At 39.0% G+C, this 25,166-nt stretch overlaps 1 protein-coding gene across 2 annotated transcripts in view; it reads left to right on the forward strand.

The window, feature by feature from the left end:
- The window catches only part of ARL15 (ARF like GTPase 15), a 149,409-nt gene extending 124,723 nt beyond the window's left edge, over window positions 1-24,686 (forward strand). For both annotated transcript variants that reach the window (XM_072113998.1, XM_072114007.1), the window contains one exon: window positions 22,795-24,686. In XM_072113998.1, the coding sequence (XP_071970099.1) occupies window positions 22,795-22,947 (153 nt within the window). In that variant the 3' untranslated portion in view covers window positions 22,948-24,686. The remainder of the gene's footprint in view (window positions 1-22,794) is intronic.
- The last annotated feature ends 480 nt before the right edge of the window (window positions 24,687-25,166 follow it).

Raw genomic sequence — 25,166 nt, forward strand, 5'->3', positions numbered from 1 at the left:
GATGATAGACTGTCCTTACGATCCTGCTTGTTACTAGTGATGGCACTCGTTTTAGCTAGTTTCAGGACATCCTTCCTCCGGAGAAAAGAACTTTATTTAAAAATATGTAAATGAGCATGAGACACTCGGCTCACGTGACCTGAGCTCCTCATGGCTCAGCTGTACACTAATTATGCATGCCCCCCACCACTCAATATTTACCTCTCTGTCCCACCCGCAGACAGCCGGTTACGTCAGACGGCGGTCTGGAAATCATCTAGTGCATGCGCAAGAACTTCTTCCTTGCGCAGACACACTAGAAAACTTTGTGAGGAGCTCTCTCGCAGACAAATGATGCCCTGAAACTAGCTACAAAGAGGGCCATCCTGGAGGTATTGAACAGGCTTGTATGACAGTCTACCACCAGTAATCTGGTAGTAGATGTCCTTTTAAGGTGCAGTGCCTCGGGGGCAGATCAGTTTAGGTGATATGGGGAGGACTTTTAACCCTTTACTGGTGTTGGGGGTAAAATTATGGTGACAGGTCTTCTTTAAGATAATCTTTTTGTACTTATACTTTAACAAAACCCATGATAGAGGCTCATTATGTTGTCCCACTACAGCAAAATATATGTTGCTATCGAGTCAGTATTGACACGATTTAAAATTTCGATGACCTCACAATGGCACAAAAATCTGAAACCTATAACTTTACTATTCCCCAGTTCCCTGATTCCAATTCTTACTGGATACCAGTTTGTCTCTACTTCCTGGTCAGGCAGTCCCTGACTTAAGAACACTCGACTTATAGACGACCCCTAGTTACAAACGGACCTTTGGATGTTGGTAATTTACTGTACTTTAGTCTTAGGCTACAATAATCAGCTGTAACAGTTATCGGGTGTCTGTAATTAATATTTATTGTTAAAACGGGTCATATGACAATCCAACATTTTTAAAATCCACTTGTCACAGAGACCAAAAATATTTTGGCTGTGGTTATTATAAAATATACAGTTCCAACTTGCATACAAATTGAACTTCAGAACAAACCTCCAGAACCTTGTACGTAACCCGGGGACTTCCTGTACCTCTCCACAAAGAGGAAGGGCCCTTGGCTAAGAGGGTGATTGGCTAAGCAGCCCTTTCCTGTTTTTCTTTGTAGACAAAAAAATTTAAGATAATCTAGGTGGCGCCAGTGTTGGGATGGAAGCTTCTTGTATTTTTTGTGCTCTTCTGAGCAATTGTTAAATAATGTTTAGCTGCCAAAATATTTTCATTTAGCCAGGTATGTTTGTCATGGAATCTGTGCTACTTACCGAATGAGTCTTCATATACTATTTGGCGCTTCGTTATCACCTATGACCTCTATAGATGATTGTCTGTCATTGCGGACACCATGGAATGTCCATTGTTGCAGACTGTTGGCCATCAGACTTCCTTCCCAGCATCATTAACATCTGCTTTAGTCACCACGTCGACAGCGGAGGCTTAAAGAGCACAAGGGAACAAATGAGCCTCAATAGTGACTGACATTTTCTCTCAATCACTTCCTTTTAATAGACTTGTTTGCATTGAGTTGTTGGGTGTGGGACACCATCTGGAACATCAGCAGGTTGTTTGTAGAGCACAGCGTTTTGTTGAAAGGATAAAGTATAAGAGGCGATTCTGATGACAAACTGAAAATGGCTTTTGAGGATCACTTTGTCACCTCTCCGCTCTCTCACCTCCGTGAGCCTAATAGCAACAAGGCCCATATGTGCAGCGATGAAATGGGGCAGTGTACCTGGGATCTTAATGTTCTGTGTCTTCTATCACCATTCCAGATCCTTGTATTCATCTTGACATTTAAAATTTCGGTCATTTATTTAACCAAGGTTTTGTTTTCTCGTTTTTTTTATGATCCAGATATGTTCAGACAAGCCTTATGAGCCTACACCCTTTAAGGTTATGAGGAAGATAAGAAAGACAAATTGTCTTAATTTCCAGACAAAGTAGCAATATAACTTCAAAAGCCAACAGCTATTCCTCCTGTTTTACCTCAAACACATGCATAATCAGCCAAGTTTGCACGTGTTCTCAATAGAGAGAGGGGAGCAGACAGTTGTCAGACCTCTCTGTTCAACACACCTGATTCGTCTTGCCTTTGGCTTTATCTTTAAGACGAAAGTTGAGAAGCAGGAACTCTCCTTACAGAGACTTTGCCAATTAAGGCCACTTTGCAGGCTTGTGGAGACTTATAGCCATTGATGCCCCACTAGGGGATTCTGGGGAGTATGCAAATAAGTTTTCCAGGATGGAACAAGGAAAACATTTCCACTTATTAATACCTGGTACAGAAGCCCACCTGGCCATTAAGCATGATGATATGATGTGGAATTAAAGCCAAACCAGTATATTTATTCCAGAAAGAACAGATTCCCTACTGTAGACAGCGCTGTTTCAACGTGGTTGCATTTATTCAGTATAGTGTAAGGAACTGGTTTAGCTGAGGGGGAGGCTTTTAAATGGGATAGGGTCAGAGACTAGATGTTCTCCTTAAGGAGACATTGCCAATTAAGGCCACCTTAAAGATGTGTGGAGACTTAAAGCCATAGATGCTCCACTAGGGAATTCTGGGAAGAGCTATCCTTATGGAGACTTTGCTAATTGAGTTCACCTTGCAGGTGTGTGTAGACTTTTAGGGGAAAGTTGATTTATTCAAATAAAAATTGTTGGGCGGTTCCCTCAAAACCCAACAAATTTGAAGGACTTTGCTGTAATATGTATGGGCACTTTTATAAAAGAATTTAGCCAAAAAGATTCAAGGAGGTTATACGGTCACAAATGTGTTTTAAGTTTATCGACCTTGTTCATATAATTTTATTATTATCGAAATATTGCCCTTTTATCAGCATCAGTCGCACTCAACTTCTGAGACCAAGAGTTTACCCATTTCTCTATGAACCTGTAACTAGTAACATGCTTCAAGGGGCTTAAACCCATCTGAAACTATTTTTGTAACAAAAACCTTACACTTTTATTCATCTTGAAGCCACCAAATACTTTTTAAGTATCCTGCCACTACAATACATATTGGGGCTCATTTACTAAGGGTCCGAACGCCGCACTTTCGTCGGGTTTCACCAATATCACCAAATTGCCCCAGGTTTTTGGCGTGCGCGAACGGATTGTGCGCGTGACCATCGGCCATCAGACAACCCGACGGATTCGGTCAAACCGCAGAATTTAAAAAACAATTTGTGTTGCAAGATCAAGCACTCACATGCACCAGGAAGAAGCGGGTGAACTCCGGCGGACCCGTGCCGGACCCGAATCCTCGTCGGACAATGCGCCGCGGGATCGCGACGGGACCAGGTGAGCAAATCTGCCCCATTATGTGTAAATGAAGGCCCTAGTCTGGTTACAGAATAAACAAAACTATAGAGCTGCTCATCTTATGCTCTGAACTTGTAGAACCATTGATAATCTTTTTGGCAGATCATTGACTGTCCTTGAAGAAAGCCCATCAAGAAGACCTGAGTTCTCATACAACTGTGATGTTCAATTTACAAATACTTGGAATGAACATTTTTGTCTTCACATATTTTTTTTTGTTTTTTGGTTGTTTCATCATCTGAAGTAGGTCTTGTAATAAACCTCAAGTTTCCTAACCAAACCAATGTCTTAGTTAAATATAGACATTTCATTCTTAATGTTGTATTAGATTATGCAACTTACATTCCTGGCATATATTAGAAGCTGGTATTGATGTTGCGTTTGGCCCAGTGAGCACATTTATGGCTGACTGCCTCTGCTTCTCCAAGGATTAACTATACAAGTCAACTGAAGAAGAACTGTGCACAAGAACAGGATATTTGTAGCAGGAAAGTAATAGGACCTCGGCAATGGATCTGGGATCTAGGCATCTAGGCAAGGACAGTAACGTGAAAAAATGAGTTGAAGTTGGTCCACAAAATAAGCTCAAAAATCAAGTTTATATTTACATGTTCTCTGGAGAGTGGGTACTGGTGAACCCAAAAAATCCAAGTACTGATTGACCAAAGGAAGTCTACCTTTAACCCCTTCCCGACATTTGACGTAATAATACTGCATGGCGGGAGGTGCGTTCCCGCAAAATGCAGTATTATTACGTCATGCTTCTGGCGCCGGCTCCTGAACGGAGCCGGCGCCAGAAGCTGCGGGTGTCGGCTATATATTATAGCCGACACCTGCCTCTAACACCCGCGATCGGAGATTTCTCAGATCGCGGGTGTTAACCCCTAACACGCCGCGGTCGCGCTGACCGCGGCGTGTCAGAGGCATTTAAATGCAAGGTGAAGGGAATCGGACCCCCCCGCGGCGCTTACCGGGGGGGTCCGCTGCTCCGATCGCAGCCCCGGGACTGCCGGTGCCCGGGGCTGCGAGATCTTCATCCGGAAGCCGGGTCCTGCCTTCTGGCAGGACCCGGCTGTAAGACACTGGGCATGCGCAGCATGCTCAGTGTCTTACATTACACAGTGCAATACTTCTGTATTGCACTGTGTAACCTGTAAAATAGCTTGAACAAGTGATCAGAAGATCACTTGTTCAAGCTTAGATGTCATTACCTGTAAAAAAAAGTTAAAACAATAAATAAAGGTTTTTAAAAATAAAAATAAATAATAAAAGAAAGTGAAAGTCCCCCCAAACACCACATTTCCCTTTACACAAGTAATAAAGTATAAAATACACTAAATCACAAAAAAACCCCACTTATTTGGTATCGCCGCGTCCGTAACAATCTGTACAATAAATCCTAATCATAATTGGACCCGCTCGGTGAACGTGGTAAAAAAAAAACCCCAAAAACTTGCCAAAAATTAAAACTTTTTATCAAATTGCTTTACAAAAAATGTTCTAAAAAGTGATCCGAAAAAGTTACAAGCACCAAAATGATACCACTGAAAAGAACAACTTGTCACGCAAAAAATAAGCTCACACCCAGCTCCGTCAACCAAAAAATACTATAGTTATGCCGCTATAAAGATGGCAATACTGAAACAAATTCAATTTTTTCTATTCTAGTTTTCCTTCAATAAAATTGGACAAATATAAATAAAACTATATAAATGAGGTATCACCGTAATCGTAGTGATCCGTAGAATAAAGATAATATATTATTGTTATGCTACAGCGAACCCCCCCCTCAAAAATGCTAAAAATCCAAAACAAGAATTGATGATTTTATTTTCCTCCACACGAAAAAAGTTAATAAAATTGCTTCAATAAGCTAAACACCCTCTAAAATAAAGTTTTTTTTACAGTGCATCGCGTCTCGCAAAAAATAAGCCCTTATTTGTCTAAATTGCTTAAAAAATAAAGATTGTATAGCCTATTCCCAACGCGCGTTGTAATAGAACGGTGCGGCGGGTAGTGACTTGCCAACACGGTTCAGACACAGTGATCGGGGCAAGATGGCAGCTGATCCTAACAGCCATCCATCCTGCCCCATGGACCAGAAGGGTTATGTCCCCCCCACACACCCCCAGTTTATTATCGCTGCTATTGGCTCATCAATTCAGACGAGCCAATAGCAGCGAATTAACTTATGACGTCAGTAATACCGGTCACCATGTCTGTAGACACGGTGATCGGGGCAGAGTGGCGGCTGTTCCTGACAGCCACCAATTGTGCCTTGTGGTTCAGAGGGGTTTTGTTGCCACCCTCTGTCCATGTTTGCCGCTATTGGCTGGTCGATTTGGTCCAGCTAAAAGCAGCAATATTCGTCACAATGGGCATCGCTAAGGTGAATAAGAGCAACACTTGGCTATAATTTCCCTACTAAAACGAAGATATGGTACAAAAGCGCTGGCCGTGCACACTGTACAGATTACGCTGTACAACTCTTACGAGCTGTTCCAATGTGCAGGTCCTGCCGTATCATTTCTCCGTTTTCAAGAGGAAGATATTAGGAAACTAATATTGGGACAAGAAGGACGGGGCCCCTGTACCTCTGGTTTAGATGTTCCTGTATTTTGCCAGGACAGCATTTTCCCGGTGAATTCTGCTGCTTCTAATGGTAAGACTCAATAAAGAGTCTGTTCCAAAAGAGGAGTTAGGATGGACACTATATACTACTAAGAGACCTGCGACAACTCCAAGTGTGACAAAAGTTTAGATGGTCCCCTGTTCTATTCTACCTCCTTATACGCAACACATTCAAAATTCACGCCCAACCTGTTGTGAATTCAGTAAAATGAATAATTGTAACAACTGGTAAGTCACGTTGCTCCCTATACCCCTCCACATTATTTCATAAGGGGCGCCACATAACGGGCACTGAACGTTCCAGAAATAATTGCAATTTCCATCTTGGACTCCATCGCACATCGTATTTGGAAACCACCTGTATGTTCAAATGCTCATTTCACCACGTGTATTACCCTACACCACATATTACACCTTGCTAAATTCCCCAAGGGGTGTACATTCAACAATTAGGGTCACTTTTCGGGTTTTCCTCTGTTTTGGTACCACTACGGCTCTCCAAATGTATCCTGACACATGTGAAGGATTTCTTGCAAATTTGGCCTCTAAAAGACAAACATCCCTCTTTTCCTCTACTGTGCGCCCATAAAGCATTTTATATGCACATGTGGGGTACTTCTACACTCAGGAGAAATAGTTTTACACCTTTTTCGGGGTTATTTAATATATTATCCCTTGTGGCTTACATAAATTAGGGGTAAAGTGACATTTATAGGAAAATTTTCACCTTTTTAATGTTTAGGGCCTAATTGGATCATTCACCTGTAGGGGCAAATACATATATTACACATTGCAAAATTCTCTAAGGGGTGTGCATTCAAAAATTAGGATCACTTTTTGGATTCTTATCTGTTTTATACCACTAGGGCTCTCCAAATGCATGTCAAACATTTCTGTCAAATTTGGCTTCTAAAAGGCAAACCTCCCCCTTTCCTTTTACTGTGCGCCCATACAACATTTTATATACACATGTGGGGTACTTCTACACTCAAGAGAAATAGGTTTACACATTTTGGGGGGTTATTACATTTTTTTTATCCCTTGTGGCTACAAAAAATTAGGGGTACAATGACCTTTATAAGAAAATGTTCACCTTTGTCCTATTTAAGCCCTAATTAAATCAAACACCTATATGGACAAATACTCATATTACACCTTACTAAATTCTCTAAGGGGTGTGCTTTCCAAAATGGTGTCACTTGTTGGGGTTCCGCTCTGTTTTGGTACCACTACGGCTCTCTAAATGCATCCTGACACATGTAAAGGATGTTTGTCAAATTTGGCTTCTAAAAGGCCAATGCCCCTCTTTCCCTTCTGAGCTTCACTGCGTACCCATACAATATTTTATTTGCATGTGTGGGGCAATTTTATACTCGGGAGAAATGCTAGTACACATTTTTTGGGGTTGTTTCATCTTTAATGCCTTATGGGATACAAAAATTAGCCGTAAAAGTGACTTTTTTGGGAAAATGTCCATCTTTTTCCTTTTAGGGACCTAATTGAAGCAAACACCTGTGGGGGAAAATACACATATTACACCTTGCTAAATTCTCCAAAGGGTGCACTTTCCAAAATAGTGACACTTGTTTGGGTTCCCCTCTGTTTTGGTACCACTAGGGCTCTCCAAATGCATCCTGACACATGTAATGGATGATTGTCAAATCTGGATTCTAAAAGGCCAAAGCTCCTCCTTCCCTTCTGAGCCCCACTGTGTACCCATACAACACTTTATATGCAAAAGTGGTGCAGTTCTGTGCTTAGGAGAAATAGTTTTACACATTTATGGGAGTTGTTTCATCTTTTATCCCTTGTGGCTTACAAAAATTTGGGGTAAAAGTGACTTTTTTTAGAACATTTTCACCTTTTTTCCCTTTTGGGGCCTAATTGAATCAAACACCTGTTTGGGCAAATACACAAATTACACCTTGCTAAACTCTCCAAGGGGTGTACTTTCCAGAATGGTGTCTCTTGTTGGGGCTTTCCTCTGTTTTGGTACCATTATGGCTCTCCAAATGCATCCTGACACATGAAAACTTTTTCAGCCATATTTGCCCTGCAAAAACGAAACAACGCTCTTTCCATTCCAAGTGCCCCCCTGTGCCCGTACAGAAGGGTACAGTGACAAAATGGGCATTGGCATGCTCAGGAGGAATTTCCTTAAACATGGTAAAATGCATTTTCCTTTTTAACCCATTGTGAAGGTGCAAATTTTAGTGTTCAATGAATCTATTGTAAGATAAAATTACATTTCTGTAATTTCACTTTCATTTATCTTTCACCCTCATGAAACGCTCAAAGGGTTAACAAAATTCCCAAAGATTGTTTTGAATATTTTGAGGGGTGTAGTTTCTAAAATGGTGTCATTTGTGGGGGTTTTCTATCATGTAGGCCTTATAAAGTCACTTCTAACTAAACTGACCCTCCAAAAGTAGGTTTTGATGATTTTCGTGAAAATCAGAAAAATTGCACCTAAAGTTATAAGCCTCCTAACATCCTAAAGAAAGGAAAAGATGTTTGAAAAATGTTGCCAAGTTAAAGCTGACATATGGAAAATGTTAGTTATCAAGTTATTTTAGTGATATGACTAACTTTCCAAAAAGTAGAAAATTTTGAATTTTGAAAACATAGTTTTTTTCAAAATTTTTGGCAAATTTCCATTTATTTCATAAATAAATACCAAACATATTGATAAAATTTCTTGACCAACATGAAGTACAATGTGTCACGAAAAAACAATCTCAAAATCAACTGGATATGTTAAAGTGTTCCAAAGTTATAACCACTTAAATAGACACATGTCAGATTTTAAAAAATGGGCCGTGTCAGGAAGGTGAAAAGTGGCTTCAGCGTTAAGGGGTTAAAATCAAGCCCTTACTCATAGATCCAGGCACGGAAACTGTGGTAATATTCTTATATTTGTTATCCAAGGCCTCTTTCCTTCTAAATTCAGCTTTTAAAATTAGGCTAATCAGCCGGAAGGTGTCTCGGTGGCGTTTGAAGAGCCCATTTATGCTACAGATTCACAGGTTGTTAGTGTGCAAGGAGCACTTCCCCCTGCTGAGGGAGCAGGGGAGAGGGTGAACCAGTGTAGCGGCCTGTGAAGCTACAGCACGTAGGGGCTCTAGCCCTTCAGTCTTGTTATCATAATTTTAAAAATTGATTTTAATAGAAAGGAGGCCATGGATAACAAATCTAAGAAGACTAACACAGTTGTGGTGTCTGTATCTATGAGTAGGTGCCCCTGGTTTAACATGCTTGATTTTAATGGTAGATTTTCTTTAAAGTTCCCCCATATGCTATTTGGATTCCTATGCTCCAATGAGTACTTTAGAGTTGACAAATTCTAAAGTCAGTCTTCCCATCTGATCAGAAGAACCACGTTCAGTGTAGCAGTGTAAGTTAAAGGATATTTACCACCAGGATGAAGGCTTGTCAACCAAGCATGCTGACATACTGGTGTGTGCCCCCTCTGAAACGATCTGCTCTTCTTTTAGCTTTTTATGCCTTGGTTTTTACAAAAAAGGCTTTTAAAATTATGCATATGAGCCTGAGGGGCTCCAGGCTCTGTAAGTGTTAATAGGTGTTAATTGCATAATTGTAAAACCTTTTTTTTTTTTTAAAAAACAAGGGCCTAAGAATATGAAAGAACAGTGGATCCTGCCAGAGGGGGCACACACCAGCATGTCCGTGTGCTTGGTTTACAATCCTTCATCCTGGTGGTACATATCCTTTAAGGAGATTATCACTCAACCCATACAAAAACCTACTGTCCAGAAGAACCAGCCATTACTAGCCAGACGTGAATGGTGTCTTCAGCCAGAGTTGTTGGCTGCGAAAAGCTTTCATACTTCCATCCCCATTAGGTGGCGCTGCAAGGCAAGAAAACAGACAACCCCATTAAGTAACTAGCGGCAATTTTTTTTATTAAATTGCACTATATCGACCTAACTCCTCTATGGTTGTGTTCCATAATCTCCCGAATCGGTTTGACCTATACAATCAGTTGACTGCAGATAACACTGACAGAAGAATGCGTCTCGGGTGTCTCTGGGATAATGAAATGATGTGAAAGTCAGCATTCACAACCAGACGGTGATCATGTAGATCCAAGGTGGAATGGTGAGAAAGCTTGGTTAAGTGTCATTATAATGTCATGCTTAGGCTTGGTTTTAAGCATGAAAGGCATTTCCTGAATAATCCTACGACCAGATTTACAATGGCATTTACTTATAATGGAGCTCCTGAAGGGGAGTTCATGTGTTGGTAGATTCCAGCTGAGCCGAGTCCTGGGGATCTCTTTCTGGTAATACAGTATCGTTAGCAGTAATTATTTACTATACAAACATGAAGGGCAAGGTCTCGAAAACGAGTTCCTTGTGTTTTCCCTGGAAAAGAACACACGGCTTCAGCGATTGTCAGGCCCCAGACATTTGTTCATTGCCGGCTCATTTTCTTAAGGGAGCTTAGTGTAATCTCTGGACACATACACACACAAATGCGCTGATCTTCTACTTTAAAAGATCTTAGAGTCTGCTCTTTTTGAACAAAACACCGTCCTTTTTTTTTCCCCAGTCTGAAAAACCAAAACCCTAAATTTTTTTGTAAAAGTGTTTTGGGCTTAGGGTACACAAAAATAATTATTAAAAAAAATACTGAAAAAAATAGCGGGAAGTATTTATATTTATGCCTCTTTTCGAAAGATGATGGAGCTGGAGACTGCATTGACCTCAAGAATTGAAATGCTTCGACTTGGACCATCTTTTAAATCTTTACCACCACTCAGTAACTTTTTAACATTCGGCAGTGGAAAAATGTGGCTAAACAGGCTGACTACGCCATTCAGTACATATTTTTTTTTTAGGTGGGCTAAAAAGTTTTGCAGAAAAAGCAAATAGTTGAAACTTTTTGCGCAAAGGAGGTCGAAAAGTTGGCAACACCCTTTATTGTGAGATTTCAAAGCCAAAATTCTAGAGTATTATGCCTCCAGTGCATGCCCGATCCCTTGGACTGCTCACCTTGTACTGGAGTGGAACCTGTGCATTAGTCCAAAATATGATGCAAGAACTTCCCATCTGCCGATTCACTTCAGTTCTGATCTGAAAGACACACACACACACACACACATACACACTTTACCTGCTCTCTTTTTTTTTTTTTTTTTCTTTTTGGTGTGGGAGATTCTTACTGTTTTTATTGTTCCACCACATATTTTACGAAGTTTAACTTGAAATCTTCTGTTATTGTAATTATGATTGACTAATTTTATGTGAATCTTTACTTCAGCTCACACAATTTGCATGCCTTTGATTGCTATTGCACGGACAAGCTGAGTCCGGATCAGGAGATTCAATGGGATACAAAATGGAGTCCAGCTGGACTTGTATCACATTATATTTAGTTGTGTTGTAGGGAGAAATGTATTTATTCACTAAAGGATATTTGGCTTCTTTCACCCTGAATAGGTTGGTTTGGGTTGGTACTGTATCAACTGTTACAATGCTGGCACTGAAGTATCAACTGTATCAACTGTTACAATGCTGGCACTGAAGTATCAACTGTACAACCGTTACAGTATCAACTGTTACAATGCGGGCACTGAAGTATCAACTGTATCAACTGTTACAATGCTGGCACTGAAGTATCAACTGTACAACCGTTACAGTATCAACTGTTACAATGCGGGCACTGAAGTATCAACTGTATCAACTGTTACAATGCTGGCACTGAAGTATCAACTGTACAACCGTTACGGTATCAACTGTTACAATGCGGGCACTGAAGTATCAACTGTACAACCGTTACGGTATCAACTGTTACAATGCTGGCACTGAAGTATCAACTGTACAACCATTACGGTATCAACTGTTACAATGCAGACACTGAAGTATTAACTGTACAACCGTTACGGTATCAACTGTTACAATGCTGGCACTGAAGTTTCAACTGTATCAACTGGTACTATATCAACTGTTACAATGCTGGCACTGAAGTGCGGCGGGCAGATAGAGAGTCCTTGCGTTATGTTTTGGTATAATGCAAGGACTTCCTCATGGGTGGCACACGATCATGTGCAGAAGGCCTTATAATGAGAAATCCATGACCATCCAGCTACTGCCCCCCCCCCTTCCATACCGAACTTTAACACTTGTCACAATTTGTAACCCTTACATGTTCTCATAAATCTTTCTGCACCAGATCTGTTAAAACTGGAAAAAAGAACACATAATTTAATGCACTATTCAATGTTATACAGACGGTCCCCAACTTAAAGAAAACCTCTAGTTACAGACAGACCCCTCTGCCCACTATGATCCCCGGTGAAGCTCTCTGGATGTTACTATAGTTCCAGGCTGCAATGATCAGATGTGAGGTGTCTGTAATGAAGCTTTATTGCTAATCCTTGGTCCCATGACAGCACAAAATATTGAAAATCCACATTGTCACAGAGACATAAAAAATTGGTATCGAGATACAATTATAAAATATATCAGTTCCAACTTGCATCCAAATTCAACTTAAGAACAAACATAGAACCTATCTTGTATATAACCTGGGGGCTGCCTGTATTCCCTTTTTTACTTTGTTTCATATGACTAGACCAACTAAAAATATGATTTTTTTTTTTTTTTTGTTGAAAAATGCACTTAGTCTGATAAGAATAGCACACGCAAGCCGGAAGAAACACTGTTGCGTGAAACGGCTGTAACTGTTGTTTTGTGATGTCCTGTGATTCCTCCCGCCTGTTTATGGTGCATTAACTCGTTCATGTAATTTTTACTAACAAAAAGATTTGGACCTGCAGTGGTGAGTGCCGCTCCACTTTATTTTTTGCTAAAGGATGTTTGTTGAAATACACTTTGTATGTGAAACCGAGCACAACCACAGGCCATAAGAGTTTACTTTTATACTCACTGCCTGTGCATAGGACTTCCAAGTTATTGAGGCTGTTTTATTACACTGAACAGTGGCCACTCTTTTTCCTTTTTCTATTATACTTATATATAATATATGTATGTATATACAGGCAGTCCCCGGGTTACATACAAGATAGGGTCTGGAGGTTTGTTCTTAAGTTGAATTTGTATGTAAGTCGAAACTGTATATTTTATAATGGAAGCTCTAGACATTTTTTTTTCTTTTGCCCCAGTGACAATTGGAGTTTCAAAATTTTTGGTGTAATTGGACCAAGAATTATCAATAAAGCTTCATTACAGACACCTTACAGCTGATCATTGCAGTCTGGGACTATAGTAAAGCATCCAGAGAGCTTCACCAGAGGTCACAGTGGTCCGTCTGTAACTATGGGTTGTCTGTAAGTCGGGTGTCCTTAAGTAGGGGACTGCCTGTATACAGGTGTGTGTGTGTATGTATATGTGTGTATATTATATTATATTTCAACCACATTATAGTTTAATGTTTATGGTTGTGGCATCCCATAGACGTGGGCTTTACAAGGTCCTTGTATCCCTTAAATAGAATGGTGACCCCCTATCCTATTCATTTTAAATATATCTAATAGAGAATATTGTATTCCATCTTCTACAGTTGAAGTAACAAGAATGATAATAAGTGATATCTATTTAAGTATCGGTATATAATGAAATTACATTATGATTAAAATTTTAGAAATCAACACTTTTTTTTTTTTTTAAAGAATCAAATAATGTATTTATTGAATCGCACATTAAAATGGCAAGAATATGATCCCTGATGTCTACGACGGGTTACAGGTTGTGCTCATAGGAAATTTATATCTTAACATCTCATTAAAATAGATTTTAAACATTAAAAATCTTTTTAACTTTTCCTGAAACACATTTTGTCCACCTCACGCTTAGAAGCTTTCACAGACTCAATTTCATGGTGATCGCATCTAGTCTGTAAACAAGGCACTTGAACGTTTTTCACTCGGGTAGCGAACCAAGTAACTGATATTTTTACAAGCCAAAATTTGAGACTGAGAAATTGTTCTTGTCAGAGGTTAAGAAACTCTTTTTATTTCTAGATTTTTATTTAATTGGTTTCTTTGAATTGACAACATTTTTTTCTTTTATTTTTTTTTATACTTTTATGCAGATTTTTTTTTTTTTTTTTTTAACAAGAAAACGTGTAAAATAGGTTTTATTTTTAATTATTAAACGATCACATTAAAACCTTAGCACAAACAACAGGAATGTGCAGCAGTTAAACAAATATTTCTCTTCTTCATAAATTGAAATTAAAAAGTTATAAATTGGATAAAAGAGACGAATGATTCTCTAGCATTTTGTTTTCTTAACACTTGTTAACCAAATCATAGTTTGTTTTTTTTTTGTGTTACTTGAATATCTCATGGTATAGAAATATACAAATTTGAGAACAATTTATTCTAAAAAAATAATAATAATTTGGCAACTGTCCCTTTGTTTTTAATATTGTGGCATAATTACACTTCTTTTACTAGTTTTTTGCATCATTTTTGGATCCAAGTGTAATGTCTGTGACTAGGTAAAGTCCTTAAATTCTAAGTCCTTTGCTAAATTCATTTTTTTTGTTTTACATGTTTGTGCGGTAAGGATTTGACGAACCTGTTTATGGTTATAATTTGTCTTTTTATATTAAACACGTGTATGACTATTATCGAAGTATTAAATTAGCAGACCATCCACCAGCACATGACATGTTCTCGTATTTCAAATACTTTTCTTGAATACCACCCAAACTGTCATAGTAGACTCTTTTAATTCTTCCCCAAGGAACATTCTTATGTTTCAAGTCTTTCTTTGGCTTTTTCTTTATTTTAAACCCCCCCCCCCCCCTTCCACCCCTTTCCTCGGCTTCTTCTAGGCCGGAAACCTTTCTCAAGACTGAAGTGGCGTTTCAAGCTAACTAAGAGACGAGAGCTTCTGGTTTGTTTTGATCTGCGTTGCTTCTGTTTCTTTACACTCTACTTTGTTTTCCTTTCTTATTATGTACGTTACTTAACCATATCCTCTGTACGAAAAAATGTTTGGGAATTTTAAAGGAAAAAAAATATTCAATTGCAAAATTCCTTGGTTGTTTTAATGTAGAATCTTTTATCTATTCGTATTTCTTATTTAACCTTAGTTTGGTAGAATTTTTTGTGTTGTTTTTATTTTACATCTTTTATATGGGAGATGGGGTTCCTGGCTTAGTTTTATGGTTCTATCAAGTTTATTAACATATAAATGTACACAACATATACGTAAGCATGAAGACAGTGTTAATAATGAATAACCGTACTCAGAATACCATGAGATTACAAAAACATTGGTCTCTCAGGGTCACCAGAAACCTATGCATCAAAGGAACTTATTAACATAGCCCTTACCGACCTTGGGAGGCCAGGCAGGATACTTAGTTTTAATCAATCTTTAGGATCTTTATCAGCAGCAAGAATAAATGTAGCTACTGGTACTTTGACCAAACCTTTTAAAAGGGGCGTTTAAAAATTTAAAGGGGTTGTCTGATGGGTCAAAGTTCAATATTAACATGTGCACTACTGCTCCATCCATGTTGAAGATTGTTCTTTGATCAGGTATATCCACTGTTCTCGGAATGGGTGGGACTCGTACTGATGGTTATTATTTTAGTGGGAGGGTGTAGGTGTCACATGCTCACTAATCTGATTGTAGATCTACAGTATTCCTTGGATTGATCATACCACAACTCCTCCATTGCACAATGTAGATCCCTCCGAAGACTTTTTTCGTCATAACTCGCCGTCTTATAAAGTCTAAATGTCGGATGTCATTTTTTTTTAACCCTACTATATCCTTTTAACCGATCACTGTTGCCTTTAGTGATGCATTATACATATAAATCGGGCAACGGAGACCACTATAAAATAGGCATGAAATAAAAAGAATTATTATAGTGTTGTTCCAAATTTACGGTCTACGTCACTAGTTCATCCCATCTCAGTTGGGTTGAGTATAATTGGCCGTCGTTGAGGTGGATTTCTTCCTAAATGCATTTGTAATGGGTTGTGCGTTAATGCATATTTTACACACTGATTTTTGGATATTTTTGTACTTTCCTGGACATCGTCATCTGATGATGGAGGCTCCTGTATCTAAGCTCTGGTTACTCACAGGAGGGAGCATTGCACAAATGATCTGGGAGCTTTATCCTGCCATATTTGTCAGCTTAACACCACCAAAATTATTTGTGAAGTGCCTGCTCCTCAATTTGTTTTGCTTACACGATTGTGTAGCTGTCATTTTCTGAGATTTATCGAGCAATGAAATGAAATAAAAGTGCACGTCTTATTCATGCCTAAAATATTATAAGCTACTCCGCAGTAATCGTCCTGTCATCCGAAACACTGAGAGTGTGATATACAGACGCGCTGGAGATTACACCCGACGCCAAATTGACAATATTTGATACTAGATGTTATATTGTATATTATTCATTTATCTTGTGGTTTAAGGTGGATACATGTGTGTAGAGGAGGAGCTAGGAATCCATAAAACTTTGAAACTTTTGAATTGTGAATGTAGTTATGATATATGTTCGTTATTACAAAATAAGAAAGGATTTGTTTTTTGGGAAAAACTTGACCCTGAAATGTGGCTCTAGGACCCTGTTGGGTCACCTCTAGCCTTGGTACAAGATTTGTGATAGCAGGGCATTTTTCACGTTTTCCATGTTTATACATCTATTTACTCTAAATTATGTTCCATGTGTAACATATGGTAACCTAAAGAATAGGTACCCAATATGTGCGTCGGGGTTCAACACATAAAAGACCCATCAATCGGTTGTTCTTAGCAGCTGCTAAACAGAGAATGGAAAAAGGAAAAAGAATCCGCTCCATTCTCATGTAGTGGTCATACTAGGTTAATGCTCCGATTCATTTTAGGGAATCACTGCTACCTAAATCCCAAGTTAACCTCTACAAATAGAACAGAGGTGTCTGCTTCCATTCTCTTTGTAGCAGGTGCTGAGAGGACACAAACCATGTGAGAGGGAATAATATACAGGAGTGGACACTACTGTTAATTTTGGATTTGAGGCCGTGTCCTGCATTTTTAAACACTCTAGGCCAGTGGTGGCGAACCTATGGCACGGGTGCCAGAGGTGGCACTCAGAGCCCTTTCTGTGGGCAACCGGGCCATTGCCCCAGCACCACAGACAGGACTCAAAGAATCTTTCTGCAGTTCCAAGCAACTTAAAAGATGCTGCTTTCAGTCATATTTTGATACTTACTTTGTTATTAGGGACTGTAGGAAGAGGGAGAATGTGCAGACAGTGCCGGATTATCTTTGGAGGACCTCCTGCTGGTCCCACGATTCTCTGTGTACAGAGGAACACTGGAAAGAAGCTAAAATGATGCAAATTTTCCATCTTTCTTCTGTGTTTCTGTCATTAGGAGGCCAATTGGATTGAAAGTTGTTGAAGAACAGGGAGCAATAATTTACTGCTTTAATTTATGGTTGGCACCTCGCGATAAATAAGGGGGGTTTTGGGTTGCTTTTTGGGCACTCGGCCGCTAAAAGGTTCGCCATCACTGCTCTAGGCACACCCCAGGGAGATGACGATTTATGAGGCTGCGGTCACACGTGGTGTTAAGGGTGAGGTCACATGTTGCGTTTTGGTTGCAACCAAAGACATTACAACAGCTGAGGAGAGGTGAATTGCCTAATTTCATTACCATTACCATTTGCATTTACATAGTGATTTGTAAACACAAATGTTAACACTAATGTAATTGGGCAAATCGCCTCTCCTCAGCTGTTGTCAGCCATTTCAAAATGCAACCAAAACACCGTATGTGACCTCACCCTTAGAAGTAACCAATAAATAAAGAGTATATGCAAAAATTTATGAAATTTAAAAAAAAAAAACTCTTAATGTGCAAAATTTTAAACATTTACAGCATGTGAAATAATTCCAATTTACATGTTAAAACAGGGTCCTTGAAAAAAATCCTTCCTTTTAGGCGCGAACCCTGGTCCTGGTGCAGATTTGTGCCTAAAAAGTTGCAAAAAAAAAGATACATAACTGAAAAGTCACATGGAACATCTGGAAAATAAAGATACATAATGCACCCACAAGGTGCACACCAAGGCGTACTTTAAAAAAAACAACAGTTAAAGTTGCAGTGAAAAGTCGCAAAAACGACAAAAGTCACAAAAATGAGACAATTTGACTAGCAGAAATAAAGATACGTGTCCTCCATTGCTTCCATAGTTGGGATGTTTGGCCGAAATGAGACTTTGTGTGTGTAAAGAAGTTCACTAGGAATAATTGTGGACCATACGGTACATAGTCAGTAAAAGGAGAGAAAATCTGTGCACAATATGTTGGTACTATATAAGGAAAGAGGAATAAATGATGTTTATAGAAACGAGAGGAAGGTCCATGACTGTTCTGCCAACTTATTTGTTTTGTCTCGACCATATTAAACTATTTCCCGTTTCTAATAATCAGAAATATTCACTACTTTGGTTGCTCATCAGTCCATTACTCCGCTTTCCCATCTGTTACAGCATGGTTTTTTTTGCTGATTTACAGTATACTGCCCAGTTTTAACATCTTGTGTATTTATTTTACTCCAGGTTTATGTTGGCTTTCACTACAGTCTTATTTCAGATTCTAATTTTCCTTCACATTGATAACTAGATAAATGTCTTGTTTTGCTTTTTCATCGCACTCCGGCCAATGAAATATAGATTACACATGAAAGAGAGGGAATATTTTTTTGCATAGTTGTGGCTATTTTGGTAGGAGCGTGGAAAACGAATATTTCTTAAGAAAATACCCCTAGACAAAAGAATGTGCAAACTAAACTGAGTCCAGGCAGCAGCTCTTAGTTGGAATTTTAGCAATGATTCTATTTACTTACACCCCGATCCCGTCTCGTATGAGCGAGATAAACGCCAACAGTGATGTGTGTGACAAGTCGTTGAAAAATCGGTGAAAGATCTGGACAGGAGACTGAACAAGCCTCCTCAAATATGTCAGAAATTAGGCAACTGTGTTTGGATTTTAATGGGTTAAAATTAAGGTGGGGGGGCTCGTCTTTGCCTTTCAAGCAACCACGTTAGTGAAGGGGCAACCAACACTCTAAACTTCAGGAGGGCAAATTTTCAGCAACTAAGGGAAGACCTTAAAGGCATAGACTGGGATAATGCTCTCAAGGACAAAAGCCCCCCCAAAAAATGGGACTTTTTCTCATATATTCTGTGAGAAACACATACCTTATGGGAAAAAGCATAAAAGGAACAAGAAAAATCCTATGTGGCTAACTAGTCTTGTAAGGAAAGCAATAAGCGAGAAAGATAAAGCGTTTAAGGTGCTAAAATGTGAAGGTAGCGATGAGGCATTACAGGATTATAGAGAGAAAAATAAATCCTGTAAAAAGCAGATAAAGGCCGCAAAAATAGAGACTGAGAGAAATATTGCCAGGGAGAGCAAAAATAATCCCAAATTATTTTTCAAGTATATAAATGATAAGAAACTAAAAACAGAGAGTGTGGGTCCCCTTAGAAATAACATGGGGGTCATGGTGGAAGGAGACGAGGAAAGGGCCAATCTACTGAATGTCGCCTTCTCAACTGTCTTTACCCAGGAAAATCCCCTGGTGGAAGACACAATGAGGAATAATGTAAATTCTTTTTATAATGTCAACAGTTTAACCCAGGAAGAGGTACGGCGCCGCCTCGCAACCACTAAGATAGATAAATCACCGGGGCCAGATGGCATACACCCCCGGGTTCTGCATGAATTATGTACGGTGATAGACAGACCGTTATTTTTAATATTTGAAGATTCACTGAGGACTGGTTATGTTCCACAGGAATGGCGCATAGCAAATGTGGTACCAATATACAAAAAAGGATCAAATAGCGATCCTGGAAACTACAGACCCGTAAGTCTAACTGCTGTGGTGGGGAAAATATTTGAGGGGTTTATTAGAGATGCTATCCTGGAGTATCTCACTGTGCACAACCTTATAACCCAGCGTCAGCATGGGTTTATGAGAGATCGGTCCTGTCAGACTAATCTGATTGGTTTCTACGAGGAGGTAAGTTCAAGACTGGATCTGGGGGACGCTGTGGATGTTGTATATCTGGACTTCTCAAAGGCATTTGACACCGTGCCACATAAAAGGTTGGTATATAAAATGAGACTGCTGGGAATAGGAGAAAATCTGTGTATCTGGGTAAGTAATTGGCTTAGTGATAGAAAACAGAGGGTGGTCATTAATGGCACATTCTCAGATTGGGTTGATGTTACCAGTGGAGTGCCACAGGGGTCAGTATTGGGGCCACTTCTTTTTAATATTTTTATTAATGACCTTGTAGTGGGTTTACACAGTCAAGTTTCAATATTTGCAGATGATACTAAGCTGTGTAAAGTAATAAATACTGAGGTCGATAGTTTAGCATTACAGAGGGATTTGTGGAAGCTTGAGGGATGGGCAGAGAAATGGTTGATGAGGTTTAATGTAGATAAATGTAAAGTTATGCACTTGGGCCATGGAAACAAAAAGTATAATTATGTTCTAAACGGTCAATTACTTAGTAAAACTGAAGCTGAAAAGGACTTGGGCGTATTGGTGGATGGTAAACTTAATTTTAGTGACCAGAGCCAGGCGGCTGCTGCTAAAGCAAATAAAATAATGGGATGCATCAAGAGAGGAATAGATTCTCATGATAAAGACATAGTTTTGCCCTTATACAAATCCCTGGTCAGACCACACATGGAATATTGTGTACAGTTTTGGGCACCAGTGTATAAAAAGGATATAATAGAGCTGGAACGGGTGCAGAGGAGAGCAACCAGGATTATTAGGGGAATGGGGGGACTAGAATACACTGACAGATTACAAAATTTGGGATTATTCAGTTTAGAAAAAAGACGACTGAGGGGAGACCTCATTACAATGTACAAATACCTGAACGGACAGTACAAGGACCTCTCCAAAGATCTTTTTATACCTAGGCCTGTGACCAGGACAAGGGGGCATCCTCTACGCCTAGAGGAGAGGCGATTCTACCATCACCATAGACAAAGGTTCTTTACTGTAAGAGCAGTGAGACTGTGGAACTCTCTGCCGCAGGAGGTTGTTATGGCCGACTCTATGTACATGTTCAAGAGAGGCCTGGATGACTTTCTGGAGAGAAAAAATATCACGGGTTATGGGGATAAAACATTTATTTAATTCTTGAAGGTTGGACTTGATGGACTTGCGTCTCCTTCCAGCCTTATATACTATGATACTATGATACTATGAAGAGCGATGACCACTTCTTAGGACCCCGTTCTACGTGTAGGGAGGTAGAATTGAGTTGGCGTTCCAATTTTCTTTATTTTCATTTCAAAATAAAACCAAAAAAGCTTCCGCCCCCCCCCCCCCCCAAAAAAAAAAGTGATAGGATTTTGGATGTATCAGATGTTTTGACACTACGAGCTTGACATATAATTGGTTTAAGACCTCAGAACATAGAGAAGGTTTAGTTGTGTATGTCGTGAGGGCATATTTAAAAGAATGCAAGAAGAGATAGTTTCCAACAGAAAAATGTATAATAATTGCTATACACGCAAAAGCTCTAGTCGGGATCCGCAGGTCTAAGTCCTGTCTGTTACATTGATGTCAGTTGTCATGTTGTCCACTGTTGTTCATCCGAGTTGCCTTGGGTGCATTTTCTTGTTACAAGTCATCGCTTAAAAAGTTACCTCAATCCTTTTGAGCTATTTTTTATGTATTTTCTTTTTTCTCGCTTTCTCTCCGCGTCTGTCACTTACTCTCTCCTCTCATTTCCGTTCCTCTTTCTCACCCTTTTTTCTTTTGACCATTTTCTTCTCCCCTGTTTTCCAGGTCTAGATACCTCCTTTGTGTTTTCTCCTTATCACATTTTTACATTTGTTTTATTAATTTTGTAACTTGAAGCTACAACATTTAAAAAAAACACATGTTTAATATTGTGTAGGTCCAGTTAGGGCCACCAATAACCATCTAAAGGTTTTCCATGGTATCAGGCACCAAGGTTTTAGTAGCAGATCCTTAATGGTCCTGTAAATGGGGCCTCGATAGATAGGACTTGTTTTTCCAGCACATCCCACGGAAATTGAGATCTTTTGGAATTTAAAGACCAGGTCAACACCTCGCCATACCCGTCAAACCGTTACTTGTAGAGTACATGATCCTCTTGAAAGAGAATACTGTTATTGTGAGTAACGTTGTACTAAATGGTGCATCGGTCCCCAAAAGTGTTTCAATGGAAGTTTTTCTACCGGCCAGTCTGTTGTGCTCCGGGTATATAGCTGGCATTACCTTATTTTTGGAATCGGAACAAACAGGCTGAACTTTAGATTCCTTGCCGATGAATGAGCCTTCGCTACAGCTTCACCAAATTTCATCTATTTGGTCCCAAACAACTCCAACTGTCCTAGAAATTGGTTTACTGGTAGCCCCCAGGTTAAGTACAGGATAGGTTCTTCAGGTTTGTTCTTAAGTTGAATTTGTATGCAAATCGGAACTGGTTGTATTTTCTACAGAACCAAAGAAATGGGCAGTTAAAAGACATTGGCCCACATTTATCAAAAATAATGCAGTTTGCCTGTGATGTGTGCAGGGTGCACCAGATTCATGAATTGTTGGGCATGTTCTTCATGAATCTGGTGCCCCCTGCACTGGCTATGTTCATGTTACAGAATTGGGGTGCACAGTCTGAACACACCCCTTTAGGTGCACATTTTTTCTGTGTTGTGCAGAAAAATGGCCCATTGTGGGTGATATGAGCTGCAGATCAATATCTTAATTCTTGACTGTCTTTTTTTTTTTTTTTTTCAGATCAAAAAGTATTTTGAGCTCGAACCGCTTGCACGAGGAAAAAGGTGGATCCTTCAGCCAACGTCACTGGACAACATGGAAGATGTAAAAGATAGCTTTTCAATGCTAATAAATTTACTAGATGAGCGAGAACTTGAACCCGTTCAGATATGAAAAACCCAGAAAACGAGAGATTTTCGCCTTTTACCAACAGCTGCTTTTGTATACTGAAGGCAGAGGAGCTGCGCAACATTGTCAAGCATGGGTCACGAGCCATCCGGAGTGGTTTTTGCTGCCTTACATGTCGATGTCGATCTACATTTTATTTTAATGATCAAAGTAATGACTGGGTGGACAAAGAAGATGTGAAAAGAAAGAAAACTGGAGGTTTCCATGAAAATTTCACTCTTTTACTTTAGCGAGAACACATCCCAAGTTATTTTGTTCTGGTTTTTGGACAATTTTAATGTCTTATTACAATTTGGTTCATGTTAAGCTTTAAAAAAATGTTGTCTTGTCGAAAAATATATAAAACTATATATAATTTTAACATGTAACAACCATGGAAAGGCGGCCATTTTGTGAACCCGGAGTTGGCAATGTATCAGTAGCTCCTGATCTCAGGTTGACGAACATATATCCACAAATTTTGTAGCTTGTACCACGAAAACAAATCATTCTAAACTACACAATATATTGTATAACGGATTCCTACCCATTTTATTGAGTGGAGCAGAAGTATTGACTAAAATATGGTCCTTAAAGGAAACCTACCATCAGAAATCTACCTATTAAGGTAGGTCTGATGGTAGGTGGCTAGTAACATGCTAAGCCCCAATCTATTTTTACCTATTTCTAAAATACTTCTTAAACGAATATACACTTTATCTAGCTAATATGCTAATTAGCAGCAGAGGCTACGGAGGCGTGTAATAGCCTATCCGGACAGTGGAAGCTACTCCACGCCCCAGTAGCCTCTGCCAATAATTAGCATATTCGTAAATATGTATAAATAATAATTGTATAAAGAATAAGTGTATCTTAGTTTACAAAGTATTTCCCCCTCTCGCCACGACACCGCCCAACCGGAGAGAGGGCTCCTCCCCGAGGGACAGGAAACCCGGAACTATAAAGGGGCGGCCCCACCTTCAACCGTCAGTGGTTTCCTGTCCCTGACTAGGACACCCCAGGGAATCTCTGTGAGGTTCCATATGTAACGAGAGGGGGAATAGCAGTCCCTATGTACCCCCGGTGGCCATGAACCTTTCCCCCGCAGGTGCTGTTTCTTTTTTTTTTTTTTTTTCCTCTTCCATCATTCCCTAAAACAGTCGCCAAGTAGCCAAGGCTGAGATCTCTCAAAGAGTCGATAAAATTGGTAAAATTGATAAAATCATTCATTTTGTGTAGGGGTGGAAAACTACTGATTTCGTATCCAATCTATCCCCAAAATAAGTTAAAATAAAGTAAAGTTTAACTTTTTTTTTTAATGTATTACATTGTAATTCGAAAGAGATTACGATTTTATTTAAACACAGCCAAGTTTTTTTTTTTTCTCACTAGGATCTTAAGATGTAAATAGCTAAGTTTCTTGTGTGGGATAAGAAGTTTTTTAGGTTTTTTTCCTTAAAATTTTTTCGCCTTTTTTTTTTTTTTTTTACTGGCAGTACAAATAAAAACAGTGTTATGGTAAATTTACTATAGCTTCAAGATGCCACTCATTTCCTTTCAAACACTACTTTTTTTTATAGTTTGCGGTGTAAAAATTTATATTTAAAAATATAAACAGAATACTAAAAAAGATAATGCATTGATGTAAAGGGACCCAATATATTAGTTCAATATGAGACAGGAATGTCAATGTGAAAATGATTGTAATATTAATGTTGTAATATTAAAAATTTTTTAGATTTTTTTTTTTTTTTTTGTGAGGTTGGTGTCTGTTATTCCCTCCCTTCCTCCCAAATACAACCGTAACAAAACTCACCGAGCAGCACAAGATTTCTATCCACAGGCCGCAGATGAAACTGGTTTTATATATATAAATTTCTCTTTTCATTTATTATGCTGCTAATAAAAGGAAATTAGAGCCTAGTTAGTGGAAAATAGGTGGATTTTGTTTTTTTTTGTTTTTTTAGGTAATTTATTTTCAGATTTATTTTTTTTTTTTTAATATATTTGGATAATGTTTAGTGATCTGTGAAATAGCTTTTTAGTTGTGTTGTAATTTGTGTTTTTATATGTTTTGTATATATTCCTGCCCCTGCGCCATCCAGGACCTGTGACTGCTTGCAATATTGTATTTTAGTAGTCACAATACAAACAGTATCCATCAATTCTCAGCAGCAGCTGCTCCTGACAAGCTCCTGTCTGATGCCTAAAGCTTTACAACTGTC

This window comes from Engystomops pustulosus, chromosome 1 (assembly GCF_040894005.1).
Source record: "Engystomops pustulosus chromosome 1, aEngPut4.maternal, whole genome shotgun sequence".
Classification (NCBI taxonomy): domain Eukaryota; kingdom Metazoa; phylum Chordata; class Amphibia; order Anura; family Leptodactylidae; genus Engystomops; species Engystomops pustulosus.